General features: G+C 37.5%; 1 protein-coding gene across 1 annotated transcript in view; it reads right to left on the reverse strand.

Annotated features, from left to right (window-relative positions):
* Positions 1–27,824, reverse strand: part of LRP1B (LDL receptor related protein 1B) — a 1,793,119-nt gene that overhangs the window by 373,341 nt on the left and 1,391,954 nt on the right. The window contains exons 41-43 of the mRNA XM_070360639.1: positions 26,337–26,526; positions 19,884–20,092; positions 5,641–5,653 (exon numbers count right to left, since the gene is read on the reverse strand). Of these exons, the coding sequence (XP_070216740.1) occupies positions 5,641–5,653; positions 19,884–20,092; positions 26,337–26,526 (412 nt within the window). The remainder of the gene's footprint in view (positions 1–5,640; positions 5,654–19,883; positions 20,093–26,336; positions 26,527–27,824) is intronic.

The raw sequence follows: 27,824 nt of genomic DNA on the forward strand, positions 1-27,824 counted from the left end.
TAGAAATTATTTAGCATTTTAATTTTCATTAGCTTGTATATATTTTCAAAGCTCCTCATATAAATGAAAGATTTCATTACAATAACCATTTAAAACTTAGGGCCACAGGGAAACATCTATTTTCTTTGCTAAACAATTTTGTTTCCTTCTAATAAATCAAAGTACTGCATAACTTAATAGGTTGCCCTTAATATTTTGGCTGCTGGGAAGCTCAGGAATAAATTTATGCTTTTGCTGTTTATTTACAGTTTGATACACGAGCTTTTATTATAAACTAGTTTAAATCATTTTTTAAATAGTTAAATAGTTTCAACTAGTATATTAGCATTCTAAATGCATTCAAGAGCCAAACATGGAAAGAAAATTCAAGATATTGTCTCAAGCTTAGATAAATTCATGTTGGTATTTGTGCATGTGAAACTTTAATAAGAAACACATTAAAATCAGCTAGAGAACAACTCTTCCAACACCTTCTTCCAACAACACAAGAGAAGATTCTACATATGGACATCACCAGATGGTCAATACCGAAATCAGGTTGATTATATTCTTTGCAGCCAAAGATGGAGAAGCTCTATATAGTCAGCAAAAACAAGACCAGGAGCTGACTGTGGCTCAGATCAGGAACTCCTTATTGCCAAATTCAGACTTAAGCTGAAGAAAGGAGGGAAAACCACTAGACAATTCAGGTATGACCTAAATCAAATCCCTAATGATTATACAGTGGAAGTGACAAATAGATTCAAGGGATTAGATCTGATAGACAGAGTGCCTGAAGAACTATGGATGGAGGTCACTGACACTGTACAGGAGGCAAGGATCAAGACCATCCCAAGAAGAAGAATTGCAAAAAAGCAAAATGGTTGTCTGATGAGGCCTTACAAATAGCTGAGAATAGAAGAGAAGTGAAAGGCAAAGGAAAAACGGCAAGATACACCATTTGAATACAGAGTTCCAAAAAAATAGCAAGGAGAGATAAGAAAGCCTTCTTTAGTGATCAGTGCAAAGAAATAGAGGAAAACAATAGAATGGGAAAGACTAGCGACCTCTTCAAGAAAAGTAGAGATACCAAGGCAACTTTTCATGCAAAACTAAGCACATAAAGGTCAGAAATGGTATGGACCTAGCAGAAGCAGAAGACATTCAGAAAGGTGACAAGAAAACACAGAACCATACAAAAAAGATATGCACGACCCAGATAATCACGATACTGTGATCACACACCTAGAGCCAGAAATCCTGGAATGCGAAGTCAAGTGGACCTTAGGAAGCATCACTAAGAACAAAGCTAGTGGAGGTGATGGAATTCCAGTTGAGCTATTTCAAATCCTGAAAGATGATGCTGTGAAAGTGCTGCACTTAACATGCTACCAAATTTGGGAAACTCAGCAGGGGCCACAGGACTGGAAAAGGTCAGTTTTCATTCCAATAACAAAGACAGGCAATGCCAAAAAATTGTCAAACTATAGCACAATTGCATTCATCTCACACACTAGTAAAGTAATGCTCAAAATTCTCCAAGCCAGACTTCAGCAATACATGAACCGTGAACTTCCAGATGTTCAAGCTGGTTTTAGAAAAGGCAGAGGAACCAGAGATCAAATTGCCGACATCTTCTGGATCATCAAAAAAGCAAGAGAGTTACATAAAAAAACATCTATTCCTGCTTTATTGACTATGCCAAAGCCTTTGACTGTGTGGATCACAGTAAACTGTGGAAAATTCTGAAGGAGATGGGAATACCAGACCACCTGACCTGCCTTTTGAGAAACCTATATGCAGGTCAGGAAGCAACAGTTAGAACTGGACATGGAACAACAGACTGGTTCCAAATAGGAAAAGGAGTACCTCAGGGCTGTCTGTTGTCTCCCTGCTTATTTAACTTCTATTCAGAGTACATCATGAGCAACGCTGGGCTGGAGGAAGCACAAGCTGGAAGCAAGATTGCCAGGAGAAATATCAATAACCTCAGATATGCAGATGACACTACCTTTATGGCAGAAAGTGAAGAGGAACTAAAAAGCCTCTTGATGAAAGTTAAAGAGGAGAGTGAAAAAGTTGGCTTAAAGCTCAACATTCAGAAAACTTAAGATCATGGCATCTGGTCTCATCACTTCATGGGAAATAGATGGGGAAACAGTAGACACAGTGTCAGACTTTATTTTTCTGGGCTCCAAAATCACTACAGATGGTGACTGCAGCCATGAAATTAAAAGACACTCCTTGGAAAGAAAGTTATGACCATCCTAGATAGCATATTGAAAAGCAGAGATATTACTTTGCCAACAAAGGTCCATCTAGTCAAGGCTATGGTTTTTCCAGTGGTCATGTATGGGTGTGAGAGTTGGACTGTGAAGAAAGCTGAGCACCAAAGAATTGATGCTTTTGAACTGTGGTGTTGGAGAAGACTCTTGAGAGTCCCTTGGACTGCAAGGAGATCCAACCAGTCCATCCTAAAGGAGATCAGTCCTGGGTGTTCATTTGAAGGAGTGATGCTGAAGCTGAAACTTCAATACTTTGGCCATCTCATGCCAAGAGTTGACTGATTGGAAAAGACTCTGATGTTCAGAGGGATTAGGGGCAGGAGGAGAAGGGGACGACAGAGGATGGAATGGCTGGATAGCATTACCGACTCAATGGACATGAGTTTGAGTGAACTCCGGGAGTTGGTGATGGACAGGGAGGCCTGGTGTGCTGTGATTCATGGGGTAGCAAAGAGTCGGACATGACTGAGCGACTGAACTGAACTGAGACATCATATTAAAAAGCAGAGACCTTACTTTATTAACAAAATTCCATCTAGTCAAAGCTATGGTTTTTCCAGTAGCCATGTATGGGTGTGTGAGTTGGACTATAAAAATGCTGCCCTCCAAAGAATCGATGCTCTTGAACTGTGGTATGGGCAAAGACTCTTGAGAGTCCCTAGACTCAAGGAGATCTAATCCGTCCATCCTAAAGGAAATCACTCCTGAATATTCATTGGAAGGACTGATGCTGAAGCTGGCCACCTGATGTGAAGAACTGACTCGTTTGGAAAAACCCTGATGCTGGGAAAGATTGAGGGCCTGAGTAGAAGGGTACGACATAGGATGAGATGGTTGGGTGGCATCACTGACTCAATGGACATGAGTTTGAGTAAACTCCTGGAGTTGGTGTTGGACAGGGAGGCCTGGTGTGCTGTAGTTGCAAAGAGTCGGACACAACTGACCGACTGAACTGACTGAACTGAGAGAGTTCTGAAAATTTAATCAGGAATTCAGAAAAGAGTAAAATATATGTAAGTTATTTCAGAATTTCCTGAACTTAAATATAACGTTTTAAATCTCTTACTTTTTCTCATATCTACTTATTTATTTCACCAAATAAAATATGTTTGGAACTTTCTTATATGCTTGTCCCTCTGTTCAGTTAACAAGGATAATATGGAAGAATTTTGCTCATTTATATGTATAGATTGCTTCCCTGATGGCTTTAGCAGGTGAAGAATCCTAAGATGCTGGAGACACATGAGTCACAGGAAATGGCAACTCATTCCAGGAAATTTTTTTTTCCTTTGCCAGGAAAATTCCATGGACAGAGCAGTCTGGCGGGATACAGTCCATGGGATCATAAAAAGCTGGACAATACTCAGCACCTGGCACACACACACATAGATATGTAAAATAGAGATATGGATAGATAAACACACTCATATGTGTGTATGCAGGGTGGCTTTCCTTAGCTATCTGTTCTTTTCATCTCTGTATTTAAATTTTTACAATGAGGAAGGTAGGAGAGGTGGCTGCTTTCCAAAATTCTTTCTAATGCCTAACAAATTGAAAGCTTCCAAGAAATACTCAATCAATCCATCATTATCAGTATCACATGCTGAAGGGACACCAGTTATTTTCTGGGTGAATACACTAGTTGCCCTGGATACTGACCATTATTCTCCTCTCTTCTTAGAGAGTCCAGCTTCAGTAATACATTCATTTACACGATTAACCAAGCTGAACCATCACTGAAATGTATGTGGATTTAAATCAAAGGGAGTATATTAAAAAATGAACACCATTAACCTTACTGCAATAACATTCTTACCTTACCAAACAGGCATATCAGTTGTACAGATTCCAGAAAATTACTCGGGATGGTTGAGCCTTTCAAAATTGATAAGTTTTGATTTTCATCTATTTTTTAAAGTTGTTTTTCATTTAATTCAGAGAAACATTTTTATAATTTTTCTTTCAGTTTATTTATCCATTTCCTCAATGGATCAGGAAATATTTGCTGAATACAGCAATGTACCAGACTTCAGGCTACTTACTTTTGGAGATACAAAGATCTCCAAACAAATTCTAGTCTTCAGATGCTAGTAATCCTATAAAAGAGGCAATGAGGCAGTTATGATTTATTGCAATTTCTGTAATTAATGCTCATATAAATGCATATGTGTGTAGTGACAATCATTACACAATTATTGATTTTGTTTATTTTTAAATTTTTATTATTCAAGGGGAATTTTATAAGATTTAATATTTGTTGACTATCATCAGGTAACAAGAAAGAAAAATAAAAAGAAAGAAAAATAGCTCTAAGTCGTGTCCGACTCTTGCAATCCCAAAAACTGTAGCCTGTTAGGCTCCTCTGTCCATGGAATTCTGCTAGCAAGAATACTGGAGTGGGTTGCCATTTCCTTCTCTAGGTTGCATACAATAAAAAGTAGCCCTTCAAAAATATATCCTATGAGGCATAAACTATTAGTCTTATTTTACAGAAAAAACTCAGGCACAAAAAGAACAAGAAGATGCCCTAAGTTTATTAAACATACCCAATGGTAGGGTCGTAAAATGTTAAAGTTGGAAGAAAATTTTGAACCTAGCTCATTTACATAATGAGCTGAGATTGAAAAAGACACACTCAGTTGCTGGAGATCACACAACTCTTTATAACCAGAGTCAGGAATCAGAAACAATTTAACATCAATTTCAGATTTTTTTTTTTTCGCTCCCTTCTTATTCTCACTTGGCCAACTGTATTTGGCAATGTCATATCATCATATGCACTTTATTGTATTCACTCAGTGGTAATGTGTACGCATTGTACAGTTAGAGATGATAAAATTTAGACAACACAATCCATCATTTTTATTTTCACAAACTTTGTGTTTCTCACGTGGAGGGCAGGGTTTCGATGTCTTTGTGTGTTCAGTCACTCAGTCATGTCTGACTCTTTGTGACCCCATGGATAATAGTCTGCAAGTCTCCTCTGTCCATGGAATTCTCCAGGTAAGAATACTGGAGTGGGTTGCCATTTCCTACTCCAGGGGATACTCCTGACACAGAGATTGAACCTGTGTCTCTTGAGTCTCCTGAATTGGCAAGTGAATCCTTTACCACCTGTGAAGCCCTTCAGTGTCTTTGGGTTCTAGTAAATCATGTCACACCATGTGTGCTAAAATAAATCTTATCACATTTAAAGCCACTGTCAATACACAGATAAACATTTTGCTGTTTTTGAGATTTGTAAAGCATAGCTTATATTAATATACTTTAAAATATTTTATAAAACAATATATATAAAGCATATCCTTTTTTCTATTCTGAATTTCCAAAAATCTATAAGCATACTGATTTCTGCTTCTGGCAAGATGAAGGAGACGTTTTCTTGATTACTCTCACTAAATACAACTAAAAAGCTGGAAAGCATATATAAAACAAACGTAAGAAGACTGAAATTAGAGAAGGTAACTCAGCTATTGATCTTGGGACCAAAGACCAACATGGCGGTGAGTTCCCTGGCTCTTATTTTTGTTTCATATACCTCAGACTTGGAACTGAATAAATGGCAACCCAAGAATGCCAAAATGAACAAAAAGGAAAAACAAAAACCTGGAAAGATTTTTAAAGCCAAAAGACCAGGAAAAGATTTTAACTCATAAGGCAGAAAACTTTTAGACAGTAATTGCTCTACTCTAGGCAAATGCCACATAGAAACAAACAGTTAAGCAGACTGTGACCCATCCTACCCACAGCAGCAAAGGCCTAGTGGGAAGTCTGGACTCCCACCCATAGTAATGGTGTACCCTCTCCCTCCCCTCCGTAGTGATGTCAAAGGAAGCACAGTGGAGAATCAGGATTTTCAAGTAATCCAGCGGTAATGAGGCCACCTCCACAGTGGTGACAGTGGAGACCTGATGGGGAGCAGGAGCTCATATGCCCATCCTGCCAAGTGTCTACAAAGGCTACATGAGGAACTTAGCCTTTGACTTCCACAGAGCAAGAGCCCTTACTTTCCTCTACCAGAATGACATCAGAGAAAGCCAGTTAAGGCAAAAGTTTTAAATAAGATGCCGAATTTCACACAATAAAACAATAAAAATTCCAGGTTCAATGGAAAAGTCACTCATCAAAGCACAAATCAGGAAAATATTAAAACATCTAGTGTGAACTTGTAAAAACCTGTTTTTCACTTCATAATACTCTCCCATGAAATAGCTATATTTTATGTCATCATTTTTAGTAGATGTATACAATTCTATTGTGTTATTTTTTATTTTTGTATTTCTATTTAACCACTTACCATTCTTAAACATTATAAAGTAATCTTATTTAAATATTAAAAAGTTGTTGAGATTGTAATTTGAGTAACTATTAATATTTAGAGACACTTGAAACATATTAAAGATAGTACTGGGTGTAATAACCTGCATATTGAAAGGTGTCTCTTGAATTCAAAGACGCATCAGGCAATAAACATCTGAGTTTTTAGAATCCCTACAGGATTCAATAGTCAGTGGACTCGTTTGTAATATACTTGATTGCATGCTTATTATATACTAATAGCAGATGACAGATATAGTCATTTCCTTATATTCCATTGGCTCATCTGTTAGAATTCAACTCCACAGAATGCTTTCACTAATAAACACACACTCTCCTTCTTGACTATGGCTCATTTAGCTGTTGATAGGCCCAGCACCCCATGTGTTTGAGACATTAGAGTTGAAAGGTCGCTTGCTGTCAGGAGATTTCTCTTCATGTCTCATTTAAAACAATTTGCCATCTTAGTGGTGCAGGATGGGGGCAGTCACAATCCATGTAAATTGAGGGATGGCTTCAAATGCATTACCAGTTTTGAAAATCATACCACCCAAGGCAATGCAGCTCCAAAGTGTTTGAGTATCCAATACAACACCCCTAATATGAGTCTGCCTTCACAGCTGTCACATTCATGGTGGTTCTTCACTAGCGAAAAGATCTTGATCACTTCCTCATTTTTTCTCTGACTTTTGCAAATTTAAATATTGAAATATGTCCTATTTTTATTATGAATTACTTTAGATTTATTTATATTTACTTATACTTAGATATTAATTTGGGCTTCTCTGGTAGCTCAGCTAGTAAAGAATCCACCTGCAATGCAGGAAACAACAGTTTGATTTCTGGGTCTGGAAGATCCACTGGAGAAGGAATAGGCTACCCACTCCAGTATTCTTGGGTTTCTCTGGTGGCTCAGACTGTAAAAATCCCCCTGCAATGTGGGAGACCTGGGTTCGATCCCTGGGTTAGGAAGATCCCCTGGAGGAGGGCATGGCAACCCACTCCAGTATTCTTGCCTGGAGAAACCAGTGGACAGAGGAGCCTGGCTGGCTATAGTCCACGGGGCTGCAAAGAGTCAGACACAATTGAGTGACTAAGCACAGCATGGATCTTAATTTGGCTTTTAAAAAGTTATCTACCTATATATATTACAAAATTTCACTTCATAATAGATAGGAATGGGAATGCTATAGAACATTTGTTTTCAACAGGAAAAAAAAAAAGGCAGCACGGGGGTAAGCACCACATTGGGGGACTTCCCTGGCTGTCCTGTGGTTAAGACTCTGAACTTCTACTGCAGTTCCATTCCTGGCCCCCTGGTCAGGGAACTAAGATATCTCATGACACACAGCTCAGCCAAAAAATTTAAAAAATGAAAAAAATAAAATTAAAGGACATTGACTCTAATAAAGAGTTCGGAACTATGACTGGCATTCAGTATTGGACAGAAGAATGTTAGACACCAATGTAGTCTTTTGGGGCATCAGTTTCCTAATCTGTGGAATAATACTGGATTATTCCAGCTAATGGTGGAAAATTTTCCAGTTTACTGAAATTTTTAGTAACTGTTTATCCTGACATTGATTTTTAAGTCAACATTCAAATTGTTAAATTAAAATGTTTTACATTTAAAAATATTGAAACTGCAATGCCTTTTCTTTGGTGATAGTATGGCTTTGACTTAGCTAAATAATTTAAACTTAGCATGTTGTCAAAAAACTCACTTTTCTGGGCATCAAAACCTACTGCCTAAGTTTCACAGTTCAGCATAAAACTATATTATCAAAACAAGTGGATAGGATAGGCATTTATAGACTGGGTAGAAGATATAGATAGATAATAGATTCATTAGATAGATAATAGGTAGACATATTTATTTCTTGATTCATTTATGGTATGAAATAACTGATTCTATAAGGAGAAATAAAGAATTTGGTGCCATAAAAAAAGGACATCAAATATTCTTGTGCTTGATCTTACTTTTAATTGACTAATTAAAAACAAACAAATAAACAAAAACCTGCTTTCCCTGTGTCAGAAGGAAAAACTCCTTTTCCTTTCCAGTCAAAAAAGTTCATTTTCAGAGTGTGTTTATCTAGAAGATAGATTATCCTGCATTCTTTTCATTCTAAGGATAGGTCTTAGGACTTAGTATTTCTGCCTGGGAATATACTCTAAACAAACAAACAAACAAAAACTCTGGACAAACTTTCTAAAAGAATGTCAAAAGTAAGAAACATCAGCAATTGCAATTTCTAGGAACATAAACAACATCTCTTCTGGAAGGGTTTGTGTCACTCAGGTACAGCTGCCTTCCAAGAAATGATTAACACTTACAGGGTAACACCAGGGAGAAAGGTTATAATCAAGCTGTCTTAGCCCCTGTCAACATTAGTTATTGTTTTATCTACTGGAGCAGCAGATATAGAATAGAAATAAAAGTGAAATAGAATGAAATTATGATATGTTTTCCCCCTAATAACAGCAGCATTCAAATGTGTATTGCTAAATAGAGAATGCTCCCCTCAACGAAATTTGTAGGTAGGACCACCATACATGTTAACATGCTTTTAAAATTCAAAGAAAATACTAATCATTATATTTTTATCAATATAGGTCACATTTAAACTGTGTGTACTTGTATTTTCTTATGACCTCACTCCAAAATAAAACAGAAAATTAAAATCTAACTCGATTTTGAATTTGTATAGCTAAATGAATTTGTTTAGCTAAATATTATCACATAAATATAACAAAAAAGTAAAAAGTACTTTTAAAAACACAGTTTTCCAATTTCTCTTTTGATGTTTGAAGGATCTCTTTCCTTAATCTACTGATTAGTAATGAGATCTATATATTCCTATAATAAATTCAGTTCAGTTCAGTTCAGTAACTCAGTCATGTCCAACTCTTTGCGACCCCATAAATCACAGCACGCCAGGCCTCCCTGTCCATCACCAACTCCCGGAGTTCACTCAAACTCATGTCCATCAAGTCGGTGATGCCATCCAGCCATCTCATTCTCTGTTGTCCCCTTCTCCTCCAGTCCCCAATCCCTCCGAACATCAGAGTCTTTTCCAATGAGTCAACTCTTCGCATGAGGAGGCCAAAGTACTGGAGTTTCAGCTTTAACATCACTCCTTCAAATGAACACCCAGGACTGATCTCTTTTAGGAAGGACTGGTTGGAGCTCCTTGTAGTCTAAGGGACTCTCAAGAGTCTTCTCCAACACCACAGTTCAAAAGCATCAATTCTTTGGTGCTCAGCTTTCTTCACAGTCCAACTCTCACATCCTCACATGACCACTGGAAAAACCATAGCCTTGACTAGACGGACCTTTGTTGGCAAAGGAATGTCTCTGCTTTTGAATATGCTATCTAGGTTGGTCATAACGTTCCTTCCAAGGAGTAAGCATCTTTTAATTTCATGGCTGCAGTCACCATCTGCAGTGATTTTGGAGCCCAGAAAAATAAAGTCTGACATTGTTTGCACTGTTTCCCCATCTATTTTCCATGAAGTGATGAGACCAGATGCCATGATCTTAGTTTTCTGAATGTTGAGCTTTAAGCCAACTTTTTCACTCTCCTCTTTCACTTTCATCAAGAGGCTTTTTAGTTCCTCTTCACTTTCTGCTATAAAGGTAGTGTCATCTGCATATCTGAGGTTATTGATATTTCTCACGGCAATCTTGCTTCCAGCTTGTGTTTCCTCCAGTCCAGCATTTCTCATGATGTATTCTTTATATAAGTTAAATAACCAGGGTGACAATATACAGCCTTGATGTACTCCTTTTCCTATTTGGAACCAGTCTGTTGTTCCATGTCCAGTTCTAACTGTTGCTTCCTGACCTGCATACAAATTTCTCAAGAGGCAGGTCAGGTGATCTGGTATTCCCATCTTTTGAAGAATTTTCCACAGTTTACTGTGATCCACACAGTCAAAGGTTTTGGCATAGTCAATAAAGCAGAAATAGATGTTTTTCTGGAACTCTCTTGCTTTTTTGATGATCCAACTGATATTGGCAATTTGATCTATGCTTCCTCTGCCTTTTTAAAAACCAGCTTGAACATCTAGAAGTTCATGGTTCACGTACTGCTGAAAACTTGCTTGGAGAATTTTGAGCGTTACTTTATAGCGTGTGAGATGACTGCAATTGTGCAGTAGTTTGAGTATTCTTTGGCATTGCCTGTCTTTGTTATTGGAATGAAAACTGAATTTTTCCAGTCCTGTGGCCACTGCTGAGTTTTCCAAATTTGCTGGCATATTGAGTGCAGCACTTTCACAGCATCATCTTTCAGGATTTGGAATAGCTCAACTGTTCCATCACCTCCACTAGCTTTGTTCCTATTGATACTTCTTAAGGCCCGCTTGACTTCACATTCCAAGATGTCTGGCTCTAGATGAGTGATCACACCATCGTGATTATCTGGGTCGCGAAGCTCTTTTTTGTACAGTTCTTCTGTGTATTCTTGCCACCTCTTCTTAATATCTTCTGCTTTGGTGAGGTCCATACCATTTCTGTCCTTTATCGAGCCCATCTTTGCATGAAATGTTCCCTTGGTATCTCTAATTTTCTTGAAGAGATCTCTAGTCTTTCCCATTCTGTTTTTTTTTCTCTATTTCTTTGCATTGATCGCTGAGGAAGGCTTTCTTATCTCTCCTTGGTATTCTTTGGAACTCTGCATTCAGATGCTTATATCTTTCCTTTTCTCCTTTGCTTTTCGCTTCTCTTCTTTTCACAGCTATTTTTAAGGCCTCCTCAGACAGCCATTTGCTTTCCTGCATTTCTTTTTCTTGAGGATGGTCTTGATCCCTGTCTCCTGTACAATGTCACCAACCTCCGTCCATAGTTCATCAGGCACTCTATCTATCAGATCTAGTCCCTTAAATCTATTTCTCACTTCCACTGTATAATCATAAGGGATTTGATTTAGGTCATACCTGAATGGTCTAATGATTTTCCCCACTTTCTTCAATTTAAGTCTGAATTTGGCAATAAGGAGTTCATGATCTGAGCCACAGTCAGCTCCCGGTCTTGTTTCTGCTGCCTGTATATAGCTTCTCCGTCTTTGGCTGCAAAGAATATAATCAATCTGATTTTGGTGTTGAGCATCTGGTGATGTCCATGTGTAGAGTCTTCTCTTGTGTTGTTGGAAAAGGGTATTTGCTATGACCAGTGCATTCTTTTGGCAAAAATCTATTAGCCTCTGCCCTGCTTCATTCCATACTCCAAAGCTAAATTTGCCTGTTACTCCAGGTGTTTCTTGACTTCCTACTTTTGCATTCCAGTCCCCTATAATGAAAAGGACATCTTTTTTGGGTGTTAGTTCTAAAAGGTCTTGTAGGTCTTCATAGAACCATTCAACTTCAGCTTCTTCAGCGTTAGTGGTTGGGGCATAGGCTTGGATTACCATGATATTGAATGGTTTGCTTTGGAAACGAACAGAGATCATTCTGTCGTTTTTGAGATTGCATCCAAGCACTGCATTTTGGACTCTTTTGTTGACCATTGTGGCTACTCCATTTCTTCTAAGGGATTCCTGCCCACAGTGGTAGATATAATGGTCACCTGAGTTAAATTTACCCATTTCAGTTCATTTTAGTTCACTGATTCCTAGAATGTCGACGTTCACTCTTGCCATCTCCTGTTTGACCACTTCCAATTTGCCTTGATTCATGGACCTGACATTCCAGGTTCCTATGCAATATTGCTCTTTACAGCATTGGACCTTGCTTCTATCACCAGTCACATCCACAACTGGGTATTGTTTTTGCTTTGGCTCCATCCCTTCATTCTTTCTGGAGTTATTTTTCCACTGATCTCCAGTAGCATATTGGGCACCTACCAACCTGGGTAATTCCCCTTTCAGTATCCTATCATTTTGTCTTTTCATACTGTTCATAATAAATTAAGTGACTGTAAATAGCTTATCAGTATTTTTTCGAATACCTACAAACTCTTGGATTGGATTCTCTGGTGGCTCAGATGGTAAGGAATCTTCCTGCAACAGGGGAGACCTGGGTTTGATCCCTGGGTTGGAAAGATGCCCTGGAGAAGGAAATGTCAACCCACTCCAGTATTCCTGGCTGGAAAATCTCATGAATGGAGGAGCCTGGTAGGCTACACAATTCAGGGGGTCGCAAAGAGTCAGAGAGGACTGACTACAAACACTTAAGCCCATGGCACACTATGCTAAAAAAAAAAAAAAAAAAAACCTGGATAAGAGTAAAGCTACACAGAGTGTTCCATTCTAAAGAATGTAGAAGAGCATTTAAAGGTTTTAAGTTGTAATGCAGGAATTAAGCCTATCAGACTATGTTTAAACCATAGCTTCTGGAGAAGGAAATGGCAACCCACTCCAGTATTCTTGCCTGGAGAATCCCATGGACGGAGGAGCCTGATGGGCTACAATCCATGGGGTCGCAAAGAGTTGGACACGACTGAGTGGCTTCACTCACTCACAGTTGATTCAAGAGAAGACAGGCTCTTTAAATATATTGTGCGACAGCAATGGCACTGTACTGAGTTTGTAGACTCAAAATGCCCAGATATACAGTCATCTTTCCAAACTTTATCAATTAACTTAATAGATTGCTTGCTTCCTTTTCATTAAAAAAGATGTACTCTCAAATATTTCAGGTTGTAATGTGCAGGTTAATTCCACTCTGTCAACTCCCCTGGGGATATTTGATCTCTGTTTTGGTAACTGCTCTCCACTCACTTTTGTGTTATTCAGAGCTAGGAAATACACAACTATGGGAGGAAATGTTTCTTTCTGAAATCATTGTTTCTCTGGTCACTTCTTTATATTACATTGTCTCAGCACAATTTGACTTCATAAATTGAACAATGTTTTATATCTCTTCTTACGTTTCTTGGCATAGTCTTTCATAGGCTATTTTAACCTCCTATATTTTCTACTTCCTAAACATTACACTTTTGACTCTATGATTTTACATTATCACACATTTTTGCAGTGCTTTCTATAATGCATTCTAAAATGTAAAAACGAAATCCGTTATGTTGGTTGCATGCGTGCATGCTAAGATGCTTCAGTCGTATCCAACTCTGTGCAACCTGATGGATTGTAGCCTACCAGGCTCCTCTGCCCATGGATTTCCCAGGCAAGACTATTGGAGTGAGTGTCATGTCCTCCTCCAGGGGATCTTCCTGACACAGGGATCGATGGAAGCCAAGTCTCTTATGCCTTCTTTTGGTAGGTGGGTCCTTTACCACCAGCGCCACCTGGGAAGCCCCATTATGCTAGTTATCTGATCCATTTAAAATATATATAGTGTATGTATATTGTTATTGTTGAATCACTAACTCATGTCTGACTGCTTCTGCAATGCCATGGACTGTAGCCCACCAAGCTCTTCTGTCCATGGGATTTTCTAGGCAAGAATACTGGAGTGGGTTGCCATTTCCTTCTCCAGGGGATCCTCCTGACTCAGGGATTGAACCCAGGTCTCCTGGCAGGGATTGAACCCAGGTCTCCTGGCAGATTCTTTATCACTGACCCATCAGGGAATATATATATATATATATATATATATATATATATATATATATATACACACACACACAATTGAATTGATATATATATATATATATATATATATATATATAATCAATTACAATAGTATTGTTGCCTGAGGGAAGTGATATAGGAACGAAGAACAGACACAGTAGGAAAAACACACAAATATGCATAGAAGTGCCTGGCACAGAGAGATGTACTGAACTGAAAATTAGAATGAGTGAACTAGTCACATGCACATTTTTCAAATAAGGAACTCTTAGCTTCTGTGAGGATTTAAAAAGAAATCTGCAACCAAAAAATACTCTTTGATTTCTAAGACTTCAACTAAAAGGGACAGGTACAAATCAAATTAATAATTGATATTGTTCACACTTTTGTACATACAATTAATAATATAAAACTGAGAAGTGAATGGATAGTGTATTAGACAAACTGGTCTACTTGTTCAACAATTATCAGATGAAAGAAGAATTTTTAAAGCTTCCAGGACTTCTAAAATATTATAGCATATCTGTAGAATTTTATTTCAGAATAAGTTGTAATTTTTTCTTCCTTAGGAAATATCCCTTTTTAACATCTTGAAACATAAGGCAAGTTACATATTTATACTTTTCTAAAGACAGTAGGAGATGACCCAGATCCTCAGTTATACTCTCAGTCTCAAAATTCTATAGTTATATTTGTAATAAATTACATAAACAACTGAGTGGTCACAAAGATAGGCAAAAGTGTAGTAAGTATTCAGAGATTTAGGTCAATTTAGAAATGAAATTCAGGAACAAATAACAAAACTCTAGTTGTAAAATCATGATTAAAATATAAGAAACAGTGGCTATCACAAGGATGGATTAGTGGTAAATTCAAGGTAACCATGATGAACACTGGTGATAGAATCTGGATAACCAGTAAAACAGTGAGATGCATGTAAGAAGATAATAAACTTTGAAATAGTTTTTTCCTCCAATTTTCAGGCCCACCCAGAAATTCTCATGGTTAATCTTATTTGTTGAAGAGGTAGAGGAAAGGGATTATGTAATTCTAAGTTTGAGACAAAATGGATCAATGTCTTGTGGAGGAATAAACCCATATCCTTTAATGGTCTCTTCTCAATGTTTTCATCTTTATGGACAGAAATCTTTTTGTCCAGATTTACTGAAATATAATTTATATATAACATTATATAAGTTTAAAGTGTACAACATAATGATTTATGTATACATTGTCAAATGGTTACTATAATAAAGTTAGTTAATACATCTATCACCTCACATAGTTAAAATCTTTTTTGTTGTTGTTGTTGGTAAAAGCTTTAAAATATACTCTCAGCAACTTCAATGGCAAGCTACTCCAGTATTCTTGCCTTGAGAATCCACTGGATGAAGTAGCCTGGTGGGCTACAATCCATGCTGTTGCAAAGAATCAGACACGACTAAGCGAGTTCACTTTCTTTTTCTTCTTTTCTTAGCAACTTATATAATACAAATAAATATACAGTACATTATTTTTTACTACAGTCAGCCATAAACTATTCTGGTTTGGATAGAGATGAGAAATGGAAAGTTGGAATCATAACTATGCATATGCATATTTTTTAATGGCCAAAAAATTCTTTAAATTAGATTAGAAGTATTGGATTGCTGGACCACCTAGTGTAGCTATAATTGCCACACATAATAAGAGACTTAGGAGGGGAAAAGAAAACTAGGTATATAAAAATAAGTGAAAGGAGACTAAAAGTTATGATGAGGTGTTATAGAAGTATTTTCTGTATTGGGCCATAATAGAAAATTATACCATATTCGGGATAATAATTCACCTATCTTTTCAAAAGCGTTAACCCACTAAGTTCATTTAGGATTTCTTTGATGTATTCTGAGACAAACTTTTATATTATATTCTCATAATAACCCTGAGAATTAGGAAGAAAATTTACATATCAGAAAAAAAAAGAAAAAAAATTTATAAAGACTAAGTAATATGCCTAAAGACACACAACCTTTAGTTGGAAAAGTCAGACCAAGGATTTAAGCATAGAATTCTTCAATTTTTTTTTCAGAATTATTGCCTTCTGGCATCACCAACACTATGGACATGAGTTTGAGCAAACTGCAGGAGTTGGTGAAGGAAGCTGCAGTTCCCCACGCTGCAGTTCATGGGATCGCAAAAAGTTGGACATGACAGAGTGACTGAACTGAACTGATTGCCTTTAGCACAAACTGAACTCATTAGGTTTTAGCTGATAATTTCAGTGTTCCTTAAGCATTCAACTGTCCTATGTCTCTGCTACTCTAACAAAGTCCCTATACTAGAACTTAATGCACTTCTTTCTTCAAGAGACTTACACACCTATACATGCACATACACACACATCTATTTATATACTCATAGGCAATGTATGTATGTTATAGGTGAAGTGAAGTAAAGTGAAGTCTGTCAATTGTGTCTGACTCTTTGCGACCCCATGAACTGTAGCCTACCAGGATCCTCTGTCCATGGGATTTTCCAGGCAAGAGTACTGGAGTGGGCTGCCATTTCCTTCTCCAGGGGATCTTCCTGACCCAGGAATCAAACCCCAGGTCTTCTGCATTGTAGGCAGACGCTTTACTGTCTGGGCCACCAGGGAAGTTAATATGTACATATACATACATTTAGTTAGTTGTCTTCAGATAAATATTTATATTTGTCTATATAATATAATGCATGTATATTTAATATATATGTATATGATATAGATCTATATGTATTATATAATATAAAGAACAGAAATGGTATGGACCAAACAGTAGCAGAAGATATTAAGAAGAGATGGCAAGAATACACAGAAGAACTGTACAAAAAAGAGCTTCGCGACCCAGATAATCACGATGGTGTGATCACTCACCTAGAGCCAGACATCCTGGAATGTGAAGTCAAGTGGGCCTTAGAAAGTATCACTACGAACAAAGCTAGTGGAGGTGATAGAATTCCAGTTGAGCTATTCCAAATCCTGAAAGATGATGCTGTGAAAGTGCTGCAATATGCCAGCAAATTTGGAAAACTCAGCAGTGGACACACGACTGGAAAAGGTCAGTTTTCATTCCAATCCCAAAGAAAGGCAATGCCAAAAAATGCTCAAACTACCGCACAATTGCACTCATCTCACATGCTAGTAAAGTAATGCTCAAAATTCTCCAAGCCAGGCTTCAGCAATATGTGAACCATGAACTTCCTGATGTTCAAGCTGGTTTTAGAAAAGGCAGAGGAACCAGAGATCAAATTGCCAACATCCGCTGGATCATAGAAAAAGCCAGAGAGTTCCAGAAAAACATCTATTTCTGCTTTATTGACTGTGCCAAAGCCTTTGACAGTGTGGATCACAATAAACTGGAAAATTCTGAAAGAGATGGGAATACCAGACCACCTGACCTGCCTCTTGAGAAATCTGTATGCAGGTCAGGAAGCAACAGTTAGAACTGGACATGGAACAATAGACTGGTTCCAAATAGGAAAAGGAGTTCGTCAAGGCTATATATTGTCACCCTGTTTATTTAACTTACATGCAGTGTACATCATGAGAAACGCTGGACTGGAAGAAACACAAGCTGGAATCAAGATTGCCGTGAGAAATATCAAAAACCTCAGATATGCAGATGACTTCACCCTTATGGAAGAAAATGAAGAGGAACTAAAAAGCCTCTTGATGAAAGTGAAAGAGGAGAATGAAAAAGTTGGCTTAAAGCTCAACCTTCAGAAAACGAAGATCATGGCATCTGGTCCCATCACTTCATGGGAAATAGATGGGGAAACAGTGGAAACAGTGTCAGACTTTATTTTTCTGGGCTCTAAAATCACTACAGATGGTGACTGCAGCCATGAAATTAAAAGACGCTTACTCCTTGGAAGGAAAGTTATGATCAACCTAGATAGCATATTCAAAAGCAGAGACATTACTTTGCCAACAAAGGTTCGTCTAGTCAAGGCTATGGTTTTTCCAGGGGTCATATATAGATGTGAGAGTTGGACTGTGAAGAAGGCTGAGTGCTGAAGAATTGATGCTTTTGAACTGTGGTGTTGGAGAAGATTCTTGAGAGTCCCTTGAACTGCAAGGAGATCCAACCAGTCCATTCTGAAGGAGATCAGCCCTGGGATTTCTTTGGAAGGGATGATGCTAAAGCTGAAACTCTAGTACTTTGGCCACCTCATGCAAAGAGTTGACTCATTGGAAAAGACTCTGATGCTGGAGGGATTGGGGGCAGGAGGAGAAGGGGATGACAGAGGATGAGATGGTTGGATGGCATCACTGACTCAATGGACATGAGTCTGAGTGAACTCTGGGAGTTGGTGATGGACAGGGAGGCCTGGCCTGCTGCGATTCATGGGGTCACGAAGAGTCAGACATGACTGAGTGACTGAACTGAACTGAACTGAGCTGGGACAGTATTTCAATAAAACTTTATTTATAAAAACAGGCAACAAAACAACAGGCCATATTTGCTAAACCTAATCTGTACCATTAAGTATGCTGCTTAATTCAATTGAAAATATATCTGTACGTATATATCTATATATTCAGATCAGTCGCTCAGTCATGTTCGACTCTTTGCGACCCCATGAATCGCACCACACTGGGCCTCCCTGTCCATCACCAACTCCCGGAGTTCACTCAGACTCACGTCCATCGACTCAGTGATGCCATCCAACCATCTCATCCTCTGTCATCCCCTTCTCCTCCTGCCCCTAATCCCTCCCAGCATCAGAGTCTTTTCCAATGAGTCAACTCTTCGCATGAGGTGGCCAAAGTACTGGAGTATCAGCTTTAGCATCATTCCTTCCAAAGAAATCCCAGGGCTGATCTCCTTCAGAATGGACTGGATGGATCTCCTTGCAGTCCAAGGGACTCTCAAGAGTCTTCTCCAACACCACAGTTCAAAAGCATCAATTCCTCACAGCTATTCATTACATATTCAGTATAAGGCACTGTAGTTGTGATAAGAGACAATATGGTCCATGAAGCTCCAAATATTTACTATCCGGCCCTTCAAGAAAAAGCAAAGAGCCTCAGGATCATTTTGTCATTCAAGCATGCGCTGGTGCATGGTGCAGAGATGCTGTGGTAGATTCCTCCCGGTACACCCAGATCTACCCTTCCGAACTCATTTTTTCAGTTGCCAAGGGCTACTGTCTTCATAATATAAGGTAATGGCACTGAACTTTCACCATCCTACATGCTCTAAATATCTTCTGTAAGTGTTCTCCAGTGGCAGCATAAAGATTCTCCCATTAATATTTACTTGGATTTCAGAAAAAAGTGACTGAGAATGAGCCTGACAATGAAGAAAATTCCATTCTTCTCTCTTCAAAGCTTCTGAGGTTGGTTTGAGGGCCCAAATACAGAAGATAATTTCATTATTTTGCAATGTTCTTTTATCCTAAGACAACTAATCAATTTCATTTCATAATTAAAAAATTATAAATAACAATGAAGTTTATACAAATCACTCTAACAATACCAGTTCAATTAATAACTATAAGAAAATCAGTTATTATTTCTCCAGAAGAAATTTTACAATTTGGACTGTCTCTGTGGTAGTGAATGCACTTAAAATTTTCAAAATATTATCAGCAGTTTCACTTTTCACTGAATAGATTATCCAATTTGGTTGGTTCGAATAATTAGCCATTTTAAAACCTCTTAACATGCATACTTTAGCAAGTATAAAGCACATATATTTCAAATGTATCATTTTTCAAATCTATAATCAGGAAATTCTAAGTTTACTTACATGTCTCTGGGATCCATCATATTCACATCTTTCAATTTTTCCTAGGCTGCCGTCTGAGAAATACAGCTTCTCTGCACGGTGATCAATGGTGAGTCCATTTGGAGTGAGTATGTCTGTACTGACCACCACTTGAGCATTTTTCCCAGTAAGAGTTGATCTCATGATACTTGGATGCTGTTCATTCCAGTTGGTCCAAAACATTAAACTAATTAAAATGAAAATTGTGATAATAGGTTAAATTTTTTATCAGTCGTTAACAATATTAGAAGAAACATGGCAATGTCAAACTATTTAAAATAAAGCAAAATTGTCTCATAGTTTCTGACCCTTGAGGAAGTCTAATAATAAGGAGAGATATGTATATTATATTTGCATATTTTTCCAGTTTCTTAAATGACCTGGAAACTATTTTTGAAAAATAATTATCTCTCAAATAGCAATTTAATTCAATTGAATCAGTTTGATACACAGTAAAGATTTATTTGAATCAAAGAAAATAGTTATCTTAAATTTCCTATGAACTGCAAATATACTCTGATTTATTATTATCATGTTTCAGGAAATCCTGTGTTATAATTTTGAATATCATTCTTAACCCAGCAATATTTCTCTTCTTCAGTTGGTAAAAGTAAAAATCGCTCTCTCTTTCTGGATTTTCTTTTTTTAATATTTGTATACTGGCTGGGCTGGGTCTTCGTTGCTGCACAGCCTTTTTCTCTAGTTGTGGTGAGTAGGGGCTACTCTCTAGTTGTATTGCATGGGCTTCATACTTTGGTGGCTTGTCTGGTCATGGACACTGGCTTTAGAGAACCTGGGCCTCCGGGGTTCAGCACTTAGGCTCAATAGTTGTGGCTCAGGCTCTGAAGCACTGGCTCAGTAGTTGTGGCACACAGGCTTGGTTGCTTTATAGAAATCCAAGACCAGGGATTGAACCTGTGTCTCCTGCACTGGCAGGATTCTTTACCACTGAGCCACCAGGGTAGTCCTAGGTTTTGTTTTTTTTTAATTCTGGATTCCTCTCTGTATATGTTTTAGAAAGACACAATTAGTAAACTCCTGTATTTCTTTAATGGCTTTTTTCTCCCTCCTCTGTCAGGGTGACTTTTCTGTATATTATAATGCTGTTACTAGAATTACAGGGGTTACTCTCAATCCTTAACGGTAAGATTTGTTACTTACAGTCTTAACAGAATATTTTAAATCAGTATTTGTCAAACTATTCTCTGAGGAAGGCCAAGGATTCTGTTGGCACTTAAAGGTTACCGGAAGAGCAGAGAGGCTGTAGGGTGCTAGTCTCCAAGGCCTATTTTATTTCATCAGCTCTTCTTTCTCTCCCTTTAAGACTATACCTAAGAGCTTATTTGAAGATCAGTTTTTGAACTGAAGGAAGGCAGGCAAGAATGGAAGGCATCAGGAAGAGAAGGAAAGAGAGAGGAAAGAAGGAAGGAAGGGAGGAAGGAAGGAAGGGAGGGTGGGGGAGAAGCCAGGAAGAAAAGGAGGAAGGGAGAAAAGAAGATGGGAAAGAGAGAGACAGGCAGGCCACTTTACATTTTTAGAAAGTATGTTTAATAAATATTTACAAAGAGAAGCTATTTGAAAATATTTCATATTTATAACAAGATAGCATGTATCATCCCTATGTACATCCTGTAAAGACAAGGTAATAGCCAAACTAATTATTCAACATTTAATTTTGGGTATTATTGGACAATACACAACTTTACAAAAAGAAAAACTTTTCTTCTTTCTTAGTTTTCTGAATGTTGAGTTTTAAGCCAACTTTTTCACTCTCCTCTTTCACTTTCATCAAGAGGCTTTTTAGTTCTTCTTCACTTCCTGCCATAAGGATGGTGTCATTTGCATATATGAGGTTACTGATATTTCTCCCAGCAATCTTGATTCCAGCTAGTGCTTCATTCAGCCTAGCATTTCTCATGATGTACTCTGCATATAACTTAAATCAGCAGGGTGACAATATACAGGCTTGACGTACTCCTTTCCCTATTTGGAACCAACCTGTTGTTCCATGCCAGTTCTAACTGTTGCTTCTTGACTTGCATACAGATGTCTCAGGAGGCAGGTCAGGTGATCTGGTATTCCCATCTCTTTAAAAATTTCCCATAATTTTTTATGATCCACACAGTCAAAAGCTTTGGCATAGTCAATAAAGCAGAAGTAGATGCTTTTCTGGAATTCTCTTGCTTTTTTGATAATTCAACAGATGTTGGTAATTTGATCTCTGGTTCCTCTGCTGTTTCTAAATTCAGCTTGAACATCTGGAAATTCATGGTTCATGTATTGTTGAAGCCTGGCATGGAGAATTTTGAGCATTACTTTACAATGTGAGATGAGTGCAAGTGTGCAATAGTTTGAGCATTTTTTGGCATTTCGATTCTTTATCATTGGGATGAAAGCTGACCTTCTCTAGGCCTGTGGCCACTGCCAAGTTCTCCAAATTTGCTAGCATGTTGAGTGCAGCACTTTCACAGCATCATCTTTTAGGATTTGAAATAGCTCAACTGGAATTCCATCACCTCCACTAGCTTTCTTCGTAGTGATGCTTCCTAAGGCCCACCTGACTTAACATTCCAGCATGTCCAGCTCTAGGTGAGTGATCACACCATTGTGATTATCTGGGTCATGAAGATCTTTTTTTGTATAGTTCTTCTGTGTATTTTTGCAAGCTCTTCTTAATATCTTCTGCTTCTCTTAGGTCCATACCATTTCTGTCCTTTACTGTGCCGATCATGCATGAAATTTTCCCTTGGTATCTCTAATTTTCTTGAAGAGATCTCTAGTCTTTCCCATTCTGTTGTTTTCCTCTATTTCTTTACATTGATCACAGAAGGAGGCTTTCTTATCTATCCTTGCTATTCTTTGGAACTCTGCATTCAAATGAGTATGTTTTGTTTTTTCTCCTTTTATTTTCACTTCTCTTATTTTCACAGCTATTTGTAAGGCCTCCTCAGACAACCATTTTGCCTTTTTGCATTTCTTCTTCTTGGGATGGTATTGATCCCTGCCTTCTGTACAATGTCAGGGACCTCCATCGACAGCTGTTCAGGGACTCTGTCTATCAGATCTAATCCCTTGAATCTATTTGTCACTTCCACTGTATAATGGTAAGGGATTTGATTTAGGTCATACCTGAACGGTCTAGTGGTTTTCACTACTTTCTTCAATTTAAGTCTGAATTTGGCAAAAAGCGATCATGATTTGAGCCATAGTCAGCTCCCGGTCTTATTTTTGCTGACTGTATATAGCTTCTGCATCTTTGGCTTCAACAAATATAATCAATCTGATTTCTGTATTGACTATCTGGTAATGATCATATGTAGAGTCTTCTCTTGTGTTGTTGGAAGAGGGTATTTGCTATGACCAATATGTTTTCTAGGCAAAACTCTATTAGCCTTTCCCCTGCTTCATTCTTTACCCCAAGGCCAAATTTGCCTGTTACTCCGGGTAATACTTGACTTTCTACTTTTTGTATTCCGGTCCTCTGTAATGAACAAGACATCTTTTTGGCTGTTAGTTCTAGAAGGTCTTGTAGGTCTTCATAGAACCATTCAACTTCAGCTTCTTCAGCATTAGTGGTCGGGTCATAGACTTGGATTACTGTGATATTGAATGGTTTGCCTTGGAAACAAACAGAGATTATTTTGTCATTTTTGAGATTGCATCAAAGTAGTGCATTTTGGATGTTTTTGTTGAATATAATCGTTACTCCATTTCTTCTAAGGGATTCCTGCCCACAGTAGTAGCTATAATGATCATCTGAGTTAAATTCACTATTCCAGTCCATTTTAGTTCGCTGATTCCTTAGTTCAGAAAACTAAGATCATGATATCTTGTCCCATCACTTCATGGCAAATCAGTGGGGAAAAAGTTGAAACAGTGACAGACTTTATTTTAGGGGGCTCCAAAATCACCGCAGATGGTGACTGAAGCCATGAAATTAAAAGACCCTTACTTCTTGGAAGAAAAGCTATGATCAACCTAGATAGCATGTTAATAAGCAGAGACATTACTTTGCCAACAAAGGTCCATCTAGTCAAGGCTATGGTTTTTCCAGTAGTCATGTATGGATGTGAGAGTTGGACTTTAAAGAAAGCTGAGTGCCTAAAAATTTATGCTTTTGAACTGTGGTGTTGGAGAAAACTCTTGAGAGTCCCTTGGACTGCAAGGCGATCCAACCATTCCATTCTAAAGGAAATCAGTCCTGAATATTCATGGGAAGGACTGGTGCTGAAGCTGAAACTCCAATACTTTGGTCATCTGATATGAAGAACTGACTCATTAGAAAAGACCCTGATGCTGGGAAAGATTGAAGGCAGGAGGAGAAGGGGACGACAGAGGATGAAATGGTTGGATGGTGTCACCGACTCAATGGGCATGTGTTTGAGTAAACTCCAGAAGTTGGTGATGGATAGGGAGGCCTGACATGCTGCAGTCCGTGGGGTCACAAATATTCGGACACAACTGAGCAACTGAACTAAACTGAACTTCTTCTATCTAATCTAAAAAATAACTGCCACAAATTAAGGAAAACTGGGTCTTCTATGCTCTTTATTAAAATACTTCAAAGCATTTTAATCTATTCTATGGAACGTTAAAGTGTTCTAAGGATTGTTGCTGTTGTTGTACATTTGCTCAGTCGTGTGACTCTTAAATGTGAAAGTAGTTTGTACTATGAATCAGTAAATTTATGAAAAATAAAAAACACATGACATTCCACTTTCTTAAATCATGGAATAGTTTTAACCATATCCTGTGACTTTTTAAAAAAAAATTAGTTAAAAAGTTATGCAAATAATATGAGATAGTAAACAAACAATTTATTTTCAATAATTTTATAGATTGTGAGCTTTAGAATTATAGAATTTCCAAGGAATTATTACTCCTTTAATTTCACGTTTCATTTCAAAGATGAGAAAAAAGAGGCCAGAGAGCTTGAGTACTATAGTTATTGAGTCAAGTTTTGAACTCAAGTAGTCCTTCATCTAGAAATTGATTTGAAGATTTCTGTTAATCAACAGACATATAAAAGTGACTCATAGATGTCATTAGTATGCTTAATGATATTTTTATACTTTAAACATTAATTACATATAATTTTCCAATTAAAATATTTTGGTGTGTTTAATTATAATTTTCACTTTATCTAATGCAAGAGGAAAGTATAATTTTAGCCTCTGTAAGAAGTAATTATAGGGTAAAGCATTTATCACTTAAAGTTAATCATGTATAATATCATCAGTGACCTCCCTCATGTTTGTTTGAAAATTGTCTTATAGATTCCTTTGATAAACTTTAGGGTAATTATTATTGTCCTAAGATTCTTCGGGTGGACTCTTAGGATCAATGTAGCTGACGCAACAACCAACTGTATAGTGATACGGCAGTGGTAAAAGCAGAACCAGCTCTGCCTACATATCTGAAGGCCTGTGTCCATCTCAGCTAAGTAACCAAACCTGTGTAAGCAGGCAACCTCGTTTTCACCTGCATCTCTCAACCTTTAGAGTTTTAATTTTCAAGTTAAGTATGTTTAACTAAGTGAGTCAATTCTCATCTCTAGTTCTATAAGATAGTAATTCGTATAGTCTTTTCATCTCTTAGGTGATCAGGGCCAGTGGTTTTTATTCTTCCATTTTCATTCAAGACACCTGAAATAAGTTTTCTATTTCTGCTCAGTGAAACCAGATTGATGTCTGTGCCCTTGTTTCATTGAAGAATAAAAAGATTTTCTAGTAGTTAGCAAATATTCCTATCATATTGTAAAAGAGTGCAACTCTATAGGCATATTTGTCTTCTACTTAACCTAACCTTTGTTCTTCAGTTTTCATATAATTCTTTCTTAATAGCATCATCCAAAACATGACTTTTTTTATAATTTGTTTTTTTATACATTTTATATTATAGCCTGAGCAATTTTTCTTGCTATGAATTCTTCATAAGTATTAGAAATGCTTACACAATGTATCATACCAATGTAGATCACTTGACTATTGTCAGGTATCTAATGTTGAAAATAAAGCTGCACACAAAGGTTTATTTTTACTTCCTCTGATTTCAATTGGAGTGATCTCCAGTTGTTAAAATTACTTAATTGAATTATAGAAACACCTTTTAGGTTTTAATGCTTTTTAATAGTCTTTTTTCTTTTTCAAATTTATCATTTCAATCAGTGATGCATTAATGTCTTTTTCATATACTTATTCTATCACAGTATTGACTCTATTTTCCCTTTCATCCTTTAATTTTGCTTTTACTGACCTCTCATAGAAATGATGCCTAGCCTTTAAAGAGTCCAGGTTTCAATCATTCACATTTCCAATGCTCTCATAAACAATAATTTTATGAATTATGAAAAGAGAACTTCAGACGAAATATTTATTTTTAAAGCTAATTATAAGGTTTTGACTTATATTAAAGAAATAGAAATTTCTTACTTTTGGCATTCATCGAGGGCTAGCACATGAGGATGGTCATCTTCCGACATGGCAATGACCGCTTCCCTGTCAAATGCTCCTGGCCGAGTCTGGTCCACTGTGTGCCTGGTGATGGATGAGGTAGTCGAGCTGGTCCAGTACAGGGTGTCCCAGGCTCTGTGATAGGCAAGGCCCTCAACAGAACCCACATCTGACGGGGAAAAGAAAAAGAATAAATTTACACTTTTATCTGCAAAAATTTTGTCTTCTGAACAGAAAAAAGCATGTACAATATACACTATGCGCGTGCGCGAGCGTGTCTGTGTGTGTGTGTGTGTGTGTGTGCTGTGTGTGTGCTAAGTGGCTTCAGTCGTGTCTAACTCTTTGCGAACCCATGGACCATAGCCCTCCAGGCTCCTCTGTCTATGGGATTCTCCAGGCAAGAAAACTGGAGCGGGTTTCTGTGCCCTCCTCCAGGGGATCTTCCCGACCTGGGGATTGAATCTACTCCTCTTATGTCCCCTGCAATGGCAGGCAGGTTCTTTACCACTCGCATCACCTGGGAAGCAAAATATAAACTATATCTGTGTTATCTTATCAGTCATTTCTTCACAAATGCTCCAAAATAAAGATATCATAATCATGATGCCTACAACGACAGCTGATTACACACAGTAAATCTAAGTTATGAACTGCTCATAGAGAAGTTTATACAAAAACATGATGTTAAAGATTGAATACCCTCATCAAAAAAAAAAAAAAAAAAAAAAACCTTAATTAAGTAATTGTCTTTTATTTAGGAATCTGGTGGCTGTCTTTTATTTTCATGTCTTAATAATCAATTTTTTGCAACAATTTAATGATGCTTTTGAAAATCATATGTCAGAGATACTATTAACATGCAATAATAATGAGTTTTCTCTTGATACCATATTTGGAGACATCAAGGAAAAACAATATCAAAAGCTACAATGAAGTATCAAAAAAACAAAATCCAATTCAATACTTGTGATTATCAAGCAGTGGTAGAGAATGTTTTAGTAAGTTAATGCAATATATTTTTTTATCCTATTCAACTAATGTGATGTAAAAACCAAAGAAAATAAAGTTAATTGCCAGCTAAAGCATGCTTTCATATAGGCAGAAAAAGATAAATGATAGTACACATAGTCTAATACTTAAACGTGACAATATGAGAAACAAGAGTAATTATTTTTTAAAATTGCTTTTCTAATCACAGGATAATGTAGGGTGGTTGTTTTACTTTTCATAGAAGTGTTTGAATATACCTTTGCTGCTGCTGCTGCTAAGTCGCTTCAGTCGTGTCCAACTCTGTGCGACCCCATAGACGGCAGCCCACAAGGCTCCCTCATCCCTGGGATTCTCCAGGCAAGAACACTGGACTGGGTTGCCATTTCCTTCTCCAATGCATGAAAATTAAAAGTGAAAGTGAAGTCGCTCAGTCGTGTCTGACTCATTGCGACCCAAGGACTGCAGCTTACCAGTCTC

The sequence above is a fragment of the Bos mutus genome, chromosome 2 (assembly GCF_027580195.1).
Source record: "Bos mutus isolate GX-2022 chromosome 2, NWIPB_WYAK_1.1, whole genome shotgun sequence".
Lineage (NCBI taxonomy): Eukaryota > Metazoa > Chordata > Mammalia > Artiodactyla > Bovidae > Bos > Bos mutus.